The sequence below is a fragment of the Typopeltis vanoorti genome, chromosome 12, assembly GCF_054136105.1.
Source record: "Typopeltis vanoorti isolate ZY-2024b chromosome 12, IOZ_Tvanoo_1.0, whole genome shotgun sequence".
Classification (NCBI taxonomy): Eukaryota; Metazoa; Arthropoda; class Arachnida; order Uropygi; family Thelyphonidae; genus Typopeltis; species Typopeltis vanoorti.
The window spans coordinates 7,656,637-7,673,057 of record NC_143560.1 but is presented as its reverse complement, the minus strand read 5'-3'; the positions used below and the strand labels follow the sequence as shown (position 1 = coordinate 7,673,057).

The window sequence follows — 16,421 nt, the reverse complement described above, 5'->3', positions numbered from 1 at the left end:
ATATGATGACGACTTTGCACCTAATTTTGTTCCATAAAGAACAGATTTTCTAATGTCCCCTTCATTTTTCTTAATCATTCTCAAGGTAGCTTTGTTCAATCAAAAATATTTCTCTAAGAATGTTGAACCTTCTCCAGCTGGTAAACGGTGTAAAATTTGGATCTCAGTTGTTTCTAAAGAAATAGCATTTCTTCTTCTGTCTAACTGAATTACCTGACCTAGTGATTAATGGGGTAATGTTACGGAAATATCTGAAAATAATCAATAATTAATTTTACTAATTTGATATTACACGTACAAAACTTCAAAATTTAATACATAGCTGTATAACTCTATTGCATAAACAAAACACAAGTTTTGTTTATGCAATAGATAGATAAATGTTTCGAATTGTAAACAAGAAATGATTGTTCAGCAAACAACTTTACTCATTCCGAGCAGCTTTATATTGGCAGGCCTCCCGTAACAGACCAGCATAACTTCGAGGAATCAGCATAGCAGCCTTCTGCTTCCAGCAACCAATGGCAAGTGAATATAACGGATCATCTGTCAGCTTAACTTCAGGGAATCGTTTTGATTTTTTTTTTTTTGTTGTTGTTGTTGTTGTTGTTACCGTAATTGTCTACATTCTGTAGCTTAGAGTAATCCCTGATATTTAAAACATCGAAGGGTGGGTCCCCAAAATTCAAGTTTAAATACATATGTACCATTCTACGAAATGATAATATTATAATGGAAATACCTTTTTTTAACAGAACTGAATTCAAACAAATTTTAAAAATAAGTGCCAGTTGAATCATGTTAAATCAAAATATACTGTGTAAAAATAGAATTGCTTTTGTTTTCTAAACCGTTTTATTTCGAAATCGTGTAAAAAAAAAAAAAAAAAAAAAAAAAAAAAAAAAAAAAGTTGCATAAAAAGAGAATTAGCTGTGTGGGTGTGGGTGGGTGGGTGTCTAACCCCACAGAGGAGAGGTAATAAAACCTATAACACAACTTTCTACTTAACCACATGTGCCTTGTGTGCACATGTGATTAAGTAGAAAGTAGGAATCCAGTAACAACTTTCTTGAAAAGATGGGGGTTGTATTAATTAGGAAATACAGTTTGGGGAAGGCTGTTTCAGAGAGCAGAGGTAGATGAAATGAAGAGAGAAGATGAGAGGTTGGTTTGGTTTTGATATGTTTGAACCGTATATGAATGTTGAATCAGCGGTTGCTCATATTCTTTTATGATTAAAGAGGAAGCAAAGGAATGATAGTGATGAGTCTGGTGGATCAGTGCCCATGAAAGTGTCTCAAGGATTCTTAAGGAGGTTTTGGAAAAAAATAACTACCACAAATTCAACCATCCTTAGAACAATATTTTGAAGTTGGTTGGAATTGGGGTTTATAAAATATTAGGAGTTGAGCCGGAGAGAAGTATTTTGAATGAAAAAGAATACCAAGTTTTTTTTGGAGGCTGAGAAGTCTGTGGATGTGATATGTTTATGTCAATAGTTATTCATTTCTCTTAATTTTGAATATAGTTAAAGAATACTTATTTCTACATTGGCTCAGTATCCTGTTGGCTAATTCCATTTAACTTGTGATCAGACATTCAACCAAAAAGTTTGTCTGCTAATTTCCATATTTCATTTTGTCATTTTGTATTTCTGTATAACCTTGGAGAATTGTTAGCAGTGTTATTAGTGAAATATTATAAATTATTATAATTAATTATTATTCTTCCTGCACAGTTTCCAAGTCATATAATGTTTTATGATTGCTAGAGCCAAAGAAACTAGAAAACTTTTTACATTTAATTATTTAATAAATGATACATGCAAAATGTTTGCAGACAGTTATTGATACAGAAGTATAATTAGTATATAATTGTTTTTCTTTATATCATTATATATATATCTTGCATTTTCTGAGTGATATTGCTAATCCTATAATTTTATAAATTCCTGTCAGACATCTGCAAATATTGAGATTAAAGGCTTTCCTGAAGTGGGTATGTAGTTTCTTATTTGTTTTATTTTATTATTATTAATTTTAAACAGGGTTATTGTTATAATATATCTTGTTGCAAATGCAGCTAATACGTTTTAGCTGCATTTCCTTTTTCATCAAAATCTTATCATGCAAAATAAAAATGCAGCTTATAAATTAAATTTCATAAATCATATCAATATATGGGCTCCTATCAATACATATACCTCATCAGTAATTAACACCAAAATCATTGAGGACTATCTTATTGCCACTATGCTTCTTCTCCCCTACTGCAGAACTCGACAAATTACCAACTCCACTATCCTAGTAAAGAGCATTGCTAACAAATTATTAAAAAAAAAAAAGAAGCACAAACTGGAACAGCTGACTTCAATAAATGTTCCAGTAACTTTAATCGAGAATCTCTTATATCTCTTTGCAGAAATATATTAAAAAAACAACAACAAAATATTCACAAAAAAAGAGACAACAAACAAATAAATAACCCATGGATAAATGAAGACATTCTTAACAATATTGGTAAAAGGCAATTCTATGAAAGACTAAAAACTTAATGCAACATCACTCATCTACAAACATTATGCAAAAACACAAGAAACCAACTAACAACAAAAATTCATGTGGGAAAATGACACTACTACTTATTTTAGAATTTCATGGAATACAGTGACAGTGGGAAGCAAACCTCAGCCATGTTTAATGAATTACTAACTCAAAGAAAGAAAACTTTACCATAAGATTTTATTGCAAAAAGTTTCAGTCAGGAGATGAACCAAGAAGAAGTAGAGGATTCATTTAAATATTAATTTTTGTGGCTATTTTGCCTATTTTTCTTTAGGAGTACCCCTTTTATGATGTCATTGGTTTTTTACTCAATTTTTAGGACATTACTGATGTTTTAAAGACATAAATACATGAAGAATATAAGAAAGAAATAATTTTGGACATACCTTTGCAGGATGTTCCTGGTTGTCTTCTTTTGGAACCTTATAGGGCTCTGAGAGCTGGAAGTTCAACAACATAAAAATTAGGTCACGACTCTGACTAATAAAAAATAACAGAGATACACCTAAGACAAAAACACTAAGCCGACACATAGCCTCTACTTTTCCCACAAGCTCCAAAGACAACACTCAGTCAAAACAGCTAATATCCTGTCACTCCCACACCTAATCTTGTTTCATCATATTCTATCCTTCTCCTTCCTCCAAAAAAATTTCTATCTTTCACCTTCTTCCCAAAGAATTCACAACCCATCTTTGAAACCTGGGGTTTTAAATTCATATACCTTTCTGCAATTCTCCCACATCTTTCTATCTCCACATTTCCACTCCTTCCTTTCAGTCATACTTCAGCAGTAGTATATAAATGTTTATCGCTGTAAGCTTGATGCTGTTCCAAAAGAAGACAACCAGGAACATCCTGCAAAGGTATGTCCAAAATTATTCCTTCTTTATATTTTTCGTGTATCTATGTCTTTAAAACAGCAGTAATGTCCTAAAAATTGAGTAAAAAGCCAATGACATCGTGAAAGGGGTACTCCTAAAAAAAGGCATGAAGTTGAAAGAGCAGTTGTGCAGATGGAATTCCAGCAGAGTTAATTAAGGTCACAGGGGATGGAAGGATAAGAGTGTTTCATAGATTGATTACATGGATATGGGAGGCAGGATCATGGCCTAGAGACTGGAAGAAGTCAGTTTTCATACCACTATATAAGAAGGGAGATATGAAGGCTTGCAAGAACTATAGAACTATTAGTTTAATATCTCATGCAAGCAAAATTTTTTTTGAAGATCTTGCTAAATAGGAGTGAGGCTAAAGTTGAGGTAGAGATGCCTGAGGAACAAGAGGTTTTAGGAAAGGTAAGGGCACCAGAGATCAGATCTTTTGCTTTAGACAGATCATAGAAAAATATAAATAATTTAGACTCTCTCTCTGGTAATGTGTTTCTTAAACTACTCTAAAGCTTTTGACTGTGTTCAGCATGTGAAACTGTGGGAAATAATGAAAAGGATGGCTTTTTCTCACCACACTATCAGGTTAATAGCCAACTTGTACAGGGAGCAAGAAGCCACAGTAAGAACAGGTGTTGGATTAACTGATTGGCTTCAGGTTGGAAAAGGAGTTAGGCAAGGATGTTTACTTTCTCCTCACTTGTTTCATATATATGTGGAGGACATCCTGTAAAGCATTGAATAAGCTCCAGACAGGAATTAGGATAGGTGGCAGATTGATCTGTAATCTGAGGTATGCTGATGATACCGTACTCCTCTGTAATGACAAGGAAGAACTAGGACAAATTTTTGATAAAGTTAACAAGATCAGTAATAACAAAGGACTTCAACTCAATCCTAGCAAGACAAAGATTATGGTTCTCTAAGGAAATACAAATAGGGAAGCTCTTGAGAAACAAGTGTACCTTAATGGAGAAAGAATTGAGGAAGTCAGCAAGTTGGAGTACCTGGGATCTATTATTAATTGCTGTTCAGAAGACATCAGAAAAAGATTAGGAATGGCTAAAACAACAATCAGAGACTCTGGAAGGATGGATCTATCTCCATGGGAACAGACTTGAGGATTTTGGATGCAGTTGTTTTTTCAAACAGTGACTTATGGATGTGAGACTTGGAACCTACTAGTTACCTAAACATACTAGTTTCTTCTTCTGCTTTTGAGATGTGGTGTTACTGAAGGCTGTTGAGGATATCATATACTGAAAGGCATACAAATGAATGGATTTTAGAAAAGATCAGTAGAACTTTAAGGCTCCTTAAGGATATTGACAGAAGAAAATTAAAATATTTGGACACATTGAAAGGATGGAAGGAAGACTTCTCAGAACAGTAATATAAGGTAAAGTTCCTGGAAAAAAAAGGAATGGGTAGACTGGCATTGAGATGGATGGGGTGTGTGTGTGTGTGTGTGTGTGTGTGTGTGTGTGTGTGTGTGTGTGTGTGTGTGTGTGTGTGTGAAGTAACTGATCTTCAGACAGTTGAAGCCTCCAGAAAAGCATACAACAGGACTACATGGCATGGCCTAGTGTGGCACATCACCGATCATTGGAGTGAGCAAAGCAGTTTTCTTGTATCTGATTCTGTGCAAAGTTTCCAAGACATGGTCATCTAGACCTGACTGACCATAGTTGTGGCAGCAGATGTATTTTTTGTGTTCTTCTAGATGAATATTAGCAGATCTTCCAATAATATGATAAACTGCAAAAACAAGGAACCTTGTAAACACCTGGAAAAGGGAGAGGAGGAAGTTCCTTAGGAGAGCAGAGAAGGGAAGTCAGCTTCAAATGAGGTTTCAAAGTAGTGCAGAGATTATATTTCTTTGAAGTTCTGGCTATTTTTTCTGAAGTGCCCTAGATATCAGGAATAGTAATGGCATTACTATAGTCTTTATGTTGAGATGGATGTGAGGAGGTGGAAGGGACAGATAATTTGTAGATTTTTTTGGCATTGTAATTCCCCCCCCCCCCCCTGGATATACAGATTGCCAAAAATTCATAAACCCAATCACCGTCTCCTTCCCATAGTTGATGCTACTGACTCTCCCTCCTTTAAATTAGCCAAAACAGTTAGCAAAATATTTAATTCCACTAACTGGCCACACTTCTTATATAAAAAATTGCACTCGTTTCAAATCTTTAAAATTTTGCTATCCATACTAGTTACTTCTCCTGGATGGTCCCCCTCCTCTCATCCCCTCAGACCAATTTCTATATGGAGCAGTTAAAAAAAAAACATGCTCTTGATCTTGATACTGCCAGTCTCAAACCTTCTCTTTGGTTCAGACACATTAGACTTTTTCTTTCTCTACCTCAACAGTCAACACCCCAGCCAGTTCACTATTGAAATAGAATAAAACAACAGCTTGCTTTTTTTGATACTCTAATTACACATCTGTCCAATGGTACCTTTCTTTCTCAGTTTATATAAACTCCACCCACACAGATAGATCAATCAGTCTCAATATGTATATAAACTTTCCCACCATCCCCTTTCTCAACAATATGGGGTCATCAAAACCCTTGTCAACAGCCTCTGTTCTAGCTTCTCTTACAGAGTAACTTGCCTTTATTAGCCAAACCTTCCTGTCCAACAGCTCAATGCCAAAAAAAATCTACAAATTATCTGTCCCTTCTACCTCTTCGCATCCATCTCAACATAAAGACTACAGTAATGCCATTACTATTCCCTATACCCAGAGCACTTCAGAAACATAGCCAGAACATTAAAGAAATAATGTTCTGATAATTAGTTGTGATAAAATTCCCAAAATTTAGGAAACTAATTCTTAGACCTCCTGCCCACCATCTAAGGCTAGCCAACAGCACCATAGAAGGAACTCCTCATAGGACTTTAGTCTTTATTTATTCTATTCTAATCTCATTTCTTTCACTTATTGTTTGTTGTGTTACGATTTTAACATTGTATTCCTTAAAATGTCTCTGTGACTGAGACGATATATTGAAACAATTAAACCTGTGGTTTAATTATTCTCTTTGTGCTATAAATTATTCCATTCAAGTGCAACATGAATGCAAACCAGCACCTAAGCCTAAATGCTAGTTTACTCTTCTGGAAAACTAAGCGTTTGATCCCTTCTGACCAAAAATTTAACAACAGTACATTTCTCACTAATAATGTAGTCAGAAGGACATGTAAAATGTTTACTTTTTGACTATATGACCAATTGAATATTAGCAACATTATTTACAGATGATGATGTTGAGAGCATGTTCTGATGTGAGATGAAGGATGCTTTTGAAGTTTTTTTAGTGTAACTTTAACCCATGAAAGGTTGCAAACCTATAGTACTTTAGTACTGTGTGTAGGGACTAAGGATTTTTTTATATTTTTATTAATTTTATAATTTTTTTTTTTTTTTTTTTTTTTTTTTTTTTTTTTTTACCTAGTCTGAAAACCCTACTCTACAGATCAAACTTTACAAGCAATTTTTTTGCTTGTAAAGCAAAAAGTGATTTTTCTGTTTTTTTCATAATATGGTTATTACATCCACACCAAAGACTGTACCCACCTGGATATTTCAAATTGTTATGTTTAGGTTTTACTGGACAAAGCTTTCTTAAAAGGGTGAATAAGGTACAAAGTTCATATTTCTCAAAGATTTTTGCCAATTTGTTAGAAATAGAGCTGATAAATGGAATGGTGATAAACCTTTCACATAATTAAAATCTTTGCTAAGATGTGCAGAAGGATTAAATAAGAGTTTTGAAACTGTCTACTTAGGATAATCATTCTGAAAAATCAAAAGTAGCTTTAATCACTTGCATTAGTATCCTATAATGCAAAGCACATATCCTTACGGATATGTATAATGCTCTGCATTATTGGAAGGGTTACTAATACCTCTGACGACAAGTAATTATACTAATTAGCCTCTATATATGAGTTTCCCAGTTGTGAAGTTACGTCACGTGCAAACTTTGTTTGCTTACACTTGGATAAAGGATTAAACCAAGAATATAATTTCTTGGCATCTTTAATTTATAGTATAACTAAGTGGAAAAAACTTTCAACAAATAATCCAAATGTGGCCTTATTAAAGTCTTATAAAGATGAATAATAATCTTCCTATCCATGCTTATCAGTGTTCTTAACTTCCAACTAAATCCTGGTGATTAGTTCTGACTGACTTTGTATGCCCTTTAAACTTCAACTCACTATTCATATTCACACTTAAATGCCTGTCTTTGTCAATTTCCTCTAGTTGAATTCCAGTTCCAGTGTATTCCCTTAAATGATTTCCTTATCGTTGATGTACAAAATTAATTTTCCTTGAATACTATTTCATGTCTGTTCATCAGCTACTTTCTTATCCATATCATCAGTTTCATATCCAGCCCTACTGGTTCCAGTTTATATAATTTAGTCACATATAGTATCCTGTTAAAATTCTGTTGAAAAGCAAAATGCATTAGCATTACTGTATAACTATTTCTTTATCCAACTCAGTTGTCACTTTGCTATAAGAAGTTAGGAAATTACTAAAGCAAGATCTGCTTGTCACAAACTACTGTTGTATTAAGGTTCTGCAATACCCCTCCAATTCATGTACTCTTTTCTTGCATCACTCATTGTCACATCTCACTGCAGTATCTCCACCTGGATGATACACACTTGCAAAATGATATCTCAGTTACTTAACTAATTTGTTTTCTTCTGTTACCTCTCTTCCATCAGCACTTGCTAAGTTATTCTTTTACTTACCAGAGTACTCTTTGGAATTTTCTTTGGCCTGCTCAACTAGCTTCTCATAATCTGCTTTTATCCTCCTTACTATTACCATCTTACATTTGTCTTGCATCTTTTACTGCTCATGAGCTGGCTTGATCAATCACCTTTCTCTTTATATACACTCCATAGTTGTTTCTTATTCTGCATCTTCCTACCTCATTTACCCTCCTGATTCTGGGTATACAGCCTGGATTCTTATGTGAAGGCTCTTTTCCAAACTGGCTCCTCAGTTTGTCATAATCATCTGCTCTTTAATTCCACATGGAATTCTTAACTGAGAAACTCCATGTCTGGAAATCTACCAGGTCAAGACCATAGGATCACTCTTCCAAATGTCTCCCTATGATTGTTCCTCATTCCAATCTATGTCATCCATAGGTGGAGTCCTCCATAATAACTACCCACTGTGCATGCATTGTGCTAATTAAGCTAATTAACTGATGCACTATCTGCATTCTCCCTTGTACCCTCTGGCCTATAGCAGCAACCAATCAAATTACTCAGCATCCCCATCTTCCTTCTGAATTCCTAATTTTAACAAAATTCCCTTTTTCCATCGTGTTCCCTGTGTTTTCTTTGAAAATATTATACCTTTTACTTTCTATCTCTATGATATGACTATATTTTCTCATGTTAGAGGCTTAGTGGAGTGAAAAAGCACTGAGAAAGGATTAAGATAATATTTAATTCTTCCAATATGTCATCACAGTTACAGAGGCATCATCATGGAGTACAATATGAGACTTTCAAGCCCCACTTGAAACCACCTACCTTTATCTGCTTCACTATGGACTAAATTCCTCCTCTCTCTCTCTCTCTCAGTTCCTGGTGTATGCAGCTTCCTGTTCCTGAAAGTTGGAACAGACAGGAAGATCTGCCACCATCCACATGGAATAACATAAAAAATACATCTGCAGTCATGATGATGATCGATTGCACCTTGCAGATCATGCTTTGGATATAGCTCATAGAATCAATTGGAAAAAGACCACCATGCTCCATTGCAGTAAATTTAGAAGGGAAAGACTGTTTTTAGAATCTGTAGCTGCTCTCAAAAATCAGCATAATTTGAATAAATATGGTTGCATAAAATTTCCCATAATATGGGAAACCCTAATAGTTTGAGATTCCAATTTGCATCCTAGGCTGCCAACAGGTGCCTACAAAGGCTGTCCCCACTTATTTAGGACTCTAGTCTTCTGTCCTAATTCCTAAAACACCAATTCCAAATTCATTCAGATGCAAACCATCATCCTTAAATATAGGCCCTTTTGTTCATCAAACTCATTCCAAGTATATAACAGAAGCAAGATGTCCTTCACATCTTGCTTCTGTTATTCCACAGCAGCAGACTTACATTCCTTACTGCATCTCTCTCTCTCTCTCCCTTCATTTGCTTACACCAGCAACACTTTCATATCCTATTACATATCACACTTGTCACTTGCAAGGTCATTTATGCGTGCTAATAGAATCATCTCTTTCACTTTCTGCATCCTAATAGCATCGCTAACATTCTTAATCTTTGTCCCCAGGGAAACGGTTGTGTCATTCCTCAAGCACTCTTCTCCTCATGAAATCTCCATACAGAACTCTCTCCTTACATTCACTCACTCTTTTTTCTCTTTCATGCTCTGTTTTCTTCTGCTGTATTCTCTGCTATTCTTATCTCACATTTTATCCTGTGTAGGACATCCTTTGTTAATATCTTATCATTCTTTTCATCTACCTTTTTCTTTCATACTTTTACTCATACCTTGTTCATGTTCTCTTTCTTCTGCCATCTTACTTTCAACAACCATCTTGCCAATATTCTCCCTTCCATTTTTTACTTTTTGTCACAATCCTTTGCTCCCATACTTCTTACTCTCTCCACACTTGCTCTTACCAACTTCACTTTCTTTCTTTCTGTAAATGCTTTGCCCTTCAAAGTATATATATTTTGCACATGGTGCAGTAAACAAAATCCTACATATTCAGTCTGCTTGCCATAGTTCTCACATGCAGTCAGCATTATAACAAGCAGTATATATAATAAAAGTAACAGGATTTTTTTTCCTAATAACACACACACAAAAATTACTTGAAACAGACCAGAAAACACTCGTAAAAATAGTAAGCCACTATAAATGAATCCAGTATCACTAATTATTTTTAAAATATCATTTATCTTTCAGCTCTAAGTAGTAGTACATAGCAATGGTATTTGTAGTTAGGTTGTATTTCTTTGGACTGTGGTTATTTTTTTCAAAATTGCTTATTATATGAGGAACAAGTTATTATGAGGGAAAATTTTTCACCTTTGAAAATGGAAGATTTTTTAATTTGGAAATGGTATTTTTGATTGTTGGCAGTTGAATCATTATTTACATTTGTCTTTCAATGTGCTATTTAGTTTGTGTAGGAGTCCTTTTGGATCACATAGATGGAATCTGTTAAAAAGGATTCTGATGGTGCTATATTTTGTTGAGTAATGATGTAAAAGGGTTATGTACACTAATCAAATTATCGAGATATCCCTTTGTAGTACTGGATATGGCTATATCCAGTCACATCATAGCCATGGCTTATACAGGTATAAAATAAAGCACACATGATCTTGCAGTCTTCATAGATAAACATAGAAATGGGCCGTAATGAAGAACTTAGTGACTTTAAAAGGATTATGTACACTATCTAATCAAATTATCGAGATATCCCTTTGTAGTACTGGATATGGCTATATCTAGTCACATAGCCATGGCTTATACAGGTATAAAATAAAGCACACATGATCTTGCAGTCTTCATAGATAAACATAGAAATGGGCCGTAATGAAGAACTTAGTGACTTTTAGTGTGACACTATCATAATATGCCACTTTTGTAACAACTTAGACATGCATCAAAGTTTTTCCTGAACTAAATTTAATCTAGGAAATCTTAATGCTGTGTCTAATTCTGGACAATTCTATGCTTCCAACTTTATGGCAACAGGTCAGTGAATGCCTTTTCTGTTATCATTTGAAGACTTGACTGGCCTGCACATTCTTTTCATCTACCATTTTCTTTCATACTTTCTGTTATCATTTGAAGACTTGACTGGCCTGCACAGAGCCCTCTGATCTCAACCCTATTGAACACATGTAGGATGAATTAGAATGCCAATTGTGAACCAGATTGAATTGCCCTACATCAGTAACTGATCTCCCTAATGCTCTTCTGGAAGAATGGAAAGAAATTACTGTGGCAGCATACTAAAATCTAGTGGGAAGCTTTTCCAGAAGATTGAAGGCTGTTATAGCAGTAAAGGGTGGTTCAAATATTAATGCCTTTCATATTAGAATGAGAGCTGGGATGAATGGGCATCCAGATATATTTGATCAGATAGTGTATCTGCCTGTAGGTGAGAAGGAAAGTGGATCTTTTAATCCACATTTCATCTAAGTATCAATGATACATCTATTTATTCTTCTGAATACAATTTGAAAATTGAAGTTTTAATAAAGATCCCCCCCCCCCAAAAAAAAAAAGTTTTGTCAGTGATGGGTTTCAACTGCCAGCCAGTCTAAAACATTGTTCTCAAATTGAACAAAACTTCTTTTTATTTATTTCTCCTCCTTCAGCATGAATTGACTATTCTTGGCACATTGCCAGACTTGGTTCTATGAAGTGGGGGCATACAATACCATCCCCTATCACATGGGTGCTTCACAAAAAAAAAAAAAAAAAACACTACAAGAATAGAATCTCTACTACTTGCAAATCATTTGCTAAAAGAGTTTTCTTTCTCTTCTGCTAAAGATCTGTGAATTATTATATTTAAGCCAAACCAGAAGATTATGCTCAACTTTGATTTCTTCATCATAATCGACAGAGAATCCTAACCACAGAATTATAAATGTATCACTTCATTCAGCATTGAAAGACCACCATCCAACTCAGAAACCAATTGCAACAACAGAGAGAGAGAGAGAGAGAGAGAAACATTTGAGAATGCAATTAAAAAGCTACCTTAACTTAAACGAAATGATATTTTTTTCTTCTTGAAGTTCTGGCAACAGTAAAAAACTGACAGGAATCCTGACTATAGAATTATAAATGGATTACCTCATTCAGACAACAGAGAGATTTTTTTTTTGTAGTGAGGTATTTGAGAGTGCAATAAAAAGCTGCCTTAACTTTAGAAAGTCCGCATGGGATCAGCATGTCCGCAATGATCAATTTCTGCTGTGCGGTTTTATGTGGTAATTAGTAAACTTGCTTGTTTTGTTTATTATGGTTCTTTATTAAGTAATAGTCTTTGATGCATGTCTTAATACAAGTTAAAAAGACAAAAATTCAGTCAGTTAACTATCTCATATCATGTAATGGTAAGAGTAGGTCAGTTTTAAACTTGTGCAGTTGTGTTTCATTATTATGGTAGCACACTAACTGTTATTTTTTCTCTACTTTCTATATTTTCTTTTTATCAGGAAACTTAGAGCCCAATAAATCTGTATCAGCGTCATTGGGAATTGATCACAATGAAACTACTCAGCCAGCTGTCTTTGAATTGAAAACAGAAAAAAGTAGTCATATACTTACTATTAAAACTCCTTTTGGTGAAATGCTGCAGCCTGTGACTATTTCTCAAGATGAATTTCTTATTTTGCAGAGTGAGTAGAATTCATTTACTCATGTTTCTAAATGAGCTGTTCATTCTTGGTACATAATAAATTATTACTTGCTTGCCACTCATTGTAAGCAATATAAATAATAATTACATTTTATTCATATTCTAGAGCAATGGTTTTGTATTCATTAAATCATTTCTGCTTGTCATTTACTAATCTGTTTAGTATTGAAACAGAAAAGATTTTAGGTACAACATATTTGTAATTTTATGTTGGTAGAATGAAGTACTGTTTTAACTCTAACATCACAGAGGCAAATGGTGTGTGGCAGAAAGCAGAGTAAAAGAATTCTGTTTAGTGGTGTTATGTAAAAGAACAACATGAAAAGATGCTATTTAATATTTAGTTAAGCAGCCTTCTTCTGTAGAAAGGCCATACAGCATGACCTTTAAAGTAGCATTTGTCATATTAGGCTTGTCATGCAAGTATGACATGGTGCAGGAAGCCAGCCACCCAGGCATGACTGAAAAAAAGCATGTGACTTCATTCAAATAATTGTGAGCTATGATAATCTTTTCAGGAAAATTTTCCTACTACACAAGTATTTGATGTCCTGACCTCAGCCCTATCAAATACCCACAGGTATTTGATGGGGCTGAGGTCAGGACTCTGTGCAGGCCAGGGCAGTCGTTTAACACCCATCTTCATACCATTCCATAAAAACTCCACAGTGTAGGCAGCACCTGGTTATCCAGAATATCAAGGTACTGAGCTGCCTTCGTGGAAAACCACAGACAACAACCAGTGGACCCACTCCAAACTAGCTGAATGCATCCTCACACATTATCCTTCACCACCAAACTTTACTGTGGGTAAAACACACTGGTAACAAGAATTATCAGGCTGCCTTCACACTCTGCCATCAGACCGGAAACAGGTAAACCCTGATTTATTGCTCCAAAGTACCAGTTTCCACTGGTTAGTTGTCCAGTTCATACGCTCTTTGCACAAGGCCAGACGAGCTGCCATGATTGGTGTTATGATGTTCAGCTTGTGTACTACTCTTCTGTGGAAACCCAGTAATTGGAATTTTTTTCTTACAGTATTAGTGCTCACTATAGTGTTTCTGGTGCTCATCACAGATGGTCTGTGCCGATTGTAGCTGGCACAGATCATTGTTTTTTTAACATTGTGTTTTAACACCCTCCTGTCCCTGTCAGTCATTTTCGGTAGCCACCCTGGGTGTTTTCCTGCACTAGTGATGCCAGAATGTCTCCATTTGTTGATCACATCACCAACCATTGATTTTTGATGCTCTAGTTAAGCAGCAATGGCACGTATGGACATGCCACCAATGTGTCAGCTCACAATGATATCTCTCTCAAAGTCACTGTTCACGTCGTGTTGCCACATGACTGTATTCAACTCTGCTACGATGAAATACTGCTTCGTACTATCTGTAGGAAGCAGTTCAGTTTTTATGCTATTAACAAACTTGGAGTGTTCCATAACTTCAAATAACAGGAGCATCCGGACAATTATTGGTAGATTGTGTGTGTTGGGGGGGGGGGGGGTCAAAATTAAAGTATTCCTGTTTAAAGCTTTGTGGAGTGCAATCCAGTGATCCAAATGCTGCAGAACATTGCAGGAATACACTGTGCATCGTGTGGAAGTGATATCTGAGAAAGAGAAAAAAAATTCCAAAATTCACCTCCAAGGGCATTGTAAACACCAAATGCATGAAATTTGCATATCATGCAACTCAGTAAGTGCCAGGAGGATTTAAATAGATGGATACGGAATTTTTCCCTTCTTTCTGGTTGTTAATGCTGTTCACATTGATGGCACTAACCTTTCCCCAACGTGCTTTGGTCGTGAAGCTGTGCTACCTAAGCAATTGCAATTCTGTTGCTGCATTCTGCAAATTTTGTCACCTGAACAATTGTTAAAGGTCTACTATCTCCATGTGCTCTGTGACAAATGATTAGTTGTTTTGAAGAAACACAATCATTGAAAGTTAGACCTGGCAGAGGTCACAAACCAATCAGTTCACAACATGTGAATGAAGTTGCTGCTGTTGTTGTGGAGCAAGCCATGAATAACAGCTTTAGTTCCTGCAGTGAACATGCTGTATGAAGACACATAGATGTACCCTACACAACTGTCTGGAAAATTCTACCGAAGATTCTGTATTTCTACCCATTCAAGATTATCATGAAACAGGAATTGCACCTGAAGGACTTTGAAAGTCAACTGACGTTCGCTTTAACATTCCTTGCTTGAGTGGAGTTGAATGCTGAGTGGCGATGGATGATTTTGTTGGGAGATGAGGCTAACTTTCACCTGAACAGAGCTGAGAATATCCACAACTGCTGGGTATGAGCTATGCAAAACCCACATGCAGTTCAACATATTCCTTTGCATTCATCCAGAGTTATTGTCTGGATTTACAGTTTTGTTTATGATGGGACCATTCTTCTTTGAGGACATTTGGCAGTTGGGTTCTGTGATCTGCTCAATTACTGCTGAGAGGCATCGTGATATGATAAACAGTTTTGTTGTGCCACAGCTGTAGTAGTGCCTGTGCATTGATTCAGTTATTTTCATGCAGGATGGGGGGAGGCCTCCACACATTGGCTTATGTATATAGCAGGAGGCTCTTCAAGAACATTTCATGAAAGCCAGTGCAATCAACCATGCATTTCCCACTGCACGGCTGCTTTTTTCACCTGCTGTGACTTCTGGGTCTGGGGATTTCTGAAAGACAGGGTTTATCAGGATCATCCTGATAACTTGCCAGTGTGCTGAAAGACAGTATAAATGCAGCATGTGTGCAACATCCCAAGAAAAAGCTGTTTATAGCAGTAGCAGATCATATACTTCAAGTGAAGAAAATGAAGTGATTTAAAGTGAAATGGATGACAAGAGAAATCTAATGAAGAATATAAGATTCAGGCTAGGAAAATGGCTACTATTGTAGGGAGAGAAAAAAAAATTAACATATGAGTGGAGACTAGTGCTGTAATCTAAGGAGAATCCCAAGGAGATTTTTTGTTATGTGGCGAGTAAGAGGAAAAATGACTTGTGGACCGGATTACCTTGCTGGACCGAGATGGGACTTAGGTGACCAATGCAGATGTCATAACCTAGTTTAGCAATTCTTTATTCCTAGAAGGATAATGAGTGGTAAAGTATTAGAAGTGAGGAAGTATTTTGTATACTGAGTATGCTAAATGTCAGTAAAGTAGGGGAACTAGATGGAATTTCACCACATGTTTTATGGGAGTGTGCTGTGGAACCTGACTGTAGCATTGACTTGGCTGTTTAATAAGAGTCCTGCAATGGTACAGGTTCCTGGAGAGTAGAAGGTGGATAAGATAGTGCCATTGCTTAAAGGTGGTGTTTAGAATGAAGTATCAAACTATAGGCCTGTTTGTATTTCTTCTGTAGTTGTTAAGATTTTGGAAAAATTGGTAAAAACTCATCTACAGAATTGAACACATGAGGGCAATATTATTTATGCAGGCCAGCATGAATGTGTTAAAGGGCATTCTTGTTTTAGTA

The 16,421-nt window shown here is 35.7% G+C and overlaps 1 protein-coding gene across 1 annotated transcript in view; it reads left to right on the top strand.

Moving 5' to 3' along the window:
- rb (adaptor related protein complex 3 subunit ruby) overlaps window positions 1–16,421 on the top strand; it is a 482,738-nt gene that overhangs the window by 433,511 nt on the left and 32,806 nt on the right. Inside the window, exons 22-23 of the mRNA XM_090402121.1 lie at window positions 1,959–1,998; window positions 12,717–12,899. Of these exons, the coding sequence (XP_090258247.1) occupies window positions 1,959–1,998; window positions 12,717–12,899 (223 nt within the window). The remainder of the gene's footprint in view (window positions 1–1,958; window positions 1,999–12,716; window positions 12,900–16,421) is intronic.